This window comes from Salvelinus sp. IW2-2015, linkage group LG1 (assembly GCF_002910315.2).
Source record: "Salvelinus sp. IW2-2015 linkage group LG1, ASM291031v2, whole genome shotgun sequence".
Classification (NCBI taxonomy): Eukaryota; Metazoa; Chordata; class Actinopteri; order Salmoniformes; family Salmonidae; genus Salvelinus; species Salvelinus sp. IW2-2015.
In genome coordinates, this window is record NC_036838.1 from 30,963,994 (window position 1) to 30,966,781 (window position 2,788).

Sequence of the window (2,788 nt, forward strand, 5' to 3'; positions counted from 1 at the left end):
TAAAACTGCACTTAACATTTTAAACATTTAACGCCCCCTCGTTTAACATTTCAACTCCCTCGCTCAGTTTCCCTGTTCTGTCACTGTGCCTGTGCCTCACTGTATGGAGACTTTCTGCTCTTACACACACAGACACACACACACACAGACACACACACTGAGCCGCTGCACGGAGTGGTGGGTGGAGGGGGAGGAGTTTGTGCCAGAGGAGGTTGAGCTGTCTACTGGGAGGTTTATAGAGTAGCAGACAGGGGGGCAGTCCCTACAAAGAGGGAATAGGTTAGAGAGAACAGTAGACAAGGAACGAGAGTAGAGAGAGAGAGAGAGAGACAGAGAGAGACAAACAGACAGACAGAGACAGAGACAGAGACTCAAAGAGAGTCTGCAGGTAGCCAGCCTGGGACAGCTTGGTACTGTAGAAACAGCCAGACGTTCAACTCTAGCACTAATTTCCTCTCTGCTCCACAGCAAGCCCACCTGGTTCAGCTCAACACTGCATCATCAGAACCAGCCCATTCTCTACATATGGAGAGGGAGCCGGCTTCTTTTCAGACACTCAGCATCTAGGTCCTGAGGCAAGGGTACTGAAGCAGAGTCCTACAGAATTTCTGGTGAGTGTTTTAGTGTTTGTCCTAGTGGTCACATTTCCAGCCAGTGATGGTAGTGGTGTTATTCATTAACTTGTGAGTAATGTTGGAGATGTTTTTTGTGCTCTGGGAATTGTATAGGATGTGTTAGTTTGCACCTCTAAAAGCAGATGGGTTATGGGCATCTTTTTTTTTWATCTAAGGCTGCGTTTAGACAGGCAGACCACTTTAGACCAATCAGATCAGCTCTGAAAAATATCTGATGTGATTGGTCAAAAGACCAATTAGTGAAAAAAGATCCGAACTGGGCTGYCTGTCTAAACGCAGCCTTCGCGTTACATATTGTACTGACCATACTGTATGTAACAATTGAAAATGAAAGGAAAAACACAAGTGTAGATTTATGTGACATTTACAGTCATGCTGTCAGCTGAGCGATACCCTTGATGGTGATACTTATGGCTTGTCTTTTTCCTTTGGTGGTACAGGAAGAGGAAACGTTGCAGTAACAACTTAGAGTGTCTGTGTGATTATGGATGACTCCAGCCGTCAGTCTGAGTAGAGCATCATCCTCCATCATGGTACAGCAAAGGGGACACAAATACTTAGCAGTTATGGACAGTGATTTGAGCCAAGAGGTTTTCGTAGGACTGGGAGCAGATGAAGGGGAGGAGGTTTTTGGACCGTCGCCCTCCAACAAAGACCCCAACTGGTGCAAGACTCCCACGGGTCACATCAAGCGGCCCATGAATGCATTCATGGTCTGGTCGCAAATCGAGAGACGGAAGATCATGGAGCAGTGGCCAGATATGCATAACGCAGAGATCTCCAAACGCCTAGGCAAGCGCTGGAAACTCCTCCCCGACTACGAGAAGATCCCCTTCATCAAAGAAGCGGAGAGACTTCGGCTAAAGCACATGGCCGACTACCCCGACTACAAGTACCGGCCCCGGAAGAAGAGCAAGAGCTCCATGCCCGTGCGGGTCGGGGAAAAGGTCCCCCTGAAGACAGGCAAGTCCCACACGGGTGGTCGCGCATCCGGTTCCGCTTCCGCAACCTCCACAGCCACCAGCAAAGGGCTCAAGGTCCGAACGCCTTCCTCCAAACACAGAGCCAGCTTCCACGGCAATAAGTTCAAAGGTTACGACGAGGGCATCAGCGATGACGACACAGTGGATGTAGAGATGGCCAGTCAGGGAGCAAGCCAGCCAGGAGGGCAGAGGCCAGCCTTGGGCGTCTTCCACCACCAGCAGGCTGCCATGACCCCTGGGCAGCAGCAACCTCATCTCACAGCCCAGCTCAGAGTCAAATTGCCCACCACCACCTCCCACCAGCCCACCTCCACCCTCCCTGTGGGCCTCTCCTCTGGGTCTCCTGTACAGCAGAGCCTCCCAGAGTCGTCCCCCAGGGTATCCTCTTCATCGGAGTCCCGTACGCCCCTCTCCTCCACCGGCCGCTCCTCCACCCCCACCTCCACCAGCTCCTCCTCATTCGTGTCGTCGGCCTCCTCCGACGAGGAGCTGGATGAGGAAATCTTGCATATCATCTCCAACGCCAACTTCGACAGCATGCCTATGGATTGCGCCACTCTGGACAAAGACTTTGATGCTGCGTTTCACACCAACTCAGGATCCCACTTCGATTTCCCTGACTACTGCACCCCAGAAGTGAATGAGATGATATCCGGGGACTTGCTGGTGCCCAGTATCTCTGACCTGGTGTTCAAGATCTACTGATCTTCATTCATAAAAGCCTATGGTTTTTTGCTTATATTATTTATTTTTCCCCACCCCGAGCTTGGACACTTCCTTTTTGTGTTCTCTCAATCAAGTCCGTAAGTGCTATTGCTTTTCTTTTCCCAGTATGCCACATCCTGATGGTCTGGTGTACAAACAGTGAAAGGTTTCTCACTCCAAGCCTTTTATCAAAGTTAAAATATTCAGGCACCGAACAGGAGACCAGGTACAAACAGCAGAGCAGACTCTGGACAGATATGTTCCTAGTAGAGGGATAAGAGTGCTTTCAACAGTAAACCTATTCAGTATTTATTGTTTTCAGTATTAACAGGACCATGGAGCATTGCCATGTCTTTCACATGCATTTGTTGTATATGAAGCACCATTACAGAAATGTTTTGACATAATCAACCAGAATCAAGGCAACAACTGCAGATTCACATTTTCAAATTCACAAAGTAGCCT

General features: G+C 49.4%; 1 protein-coding gene across 1 annotated transcript; it reads left to right on the plus strand.

Moving 5' to 3' along the window:
• Positions 1–263: 263 nt before the first annotated feature.
• Positions 264–2,352, plus strand: LOC111964856 (transcription factor SOX-12). Its single transcript, XM_023988693.3, has 2 exons — positions 264–611; positions 1,076–2,352. Exon 2 carries the CDS (start codon positions 1,124–1,126, stop codon positions 2,321–2,323), a length of 1,200 nt encoding a protein of 399 aa, XP_023844461.1. The 5' UTR covers positions 264–611; positions 1,076–1,123; the 3' UTR covers positions 2,324–2,352.
• Positions 2,353–2,788: the final 436 nt, after the last annotated feature.

What these genes read in the sequence shown, in the direction of transcription:
- LOC111964856 (XM_023988693.3), top strand. Translation starts at nt 1,124, where the DNA reads ATGACTCCAGCCGTCAGTCTGAGTAGAGCATCATCCTCCATCATGGTA.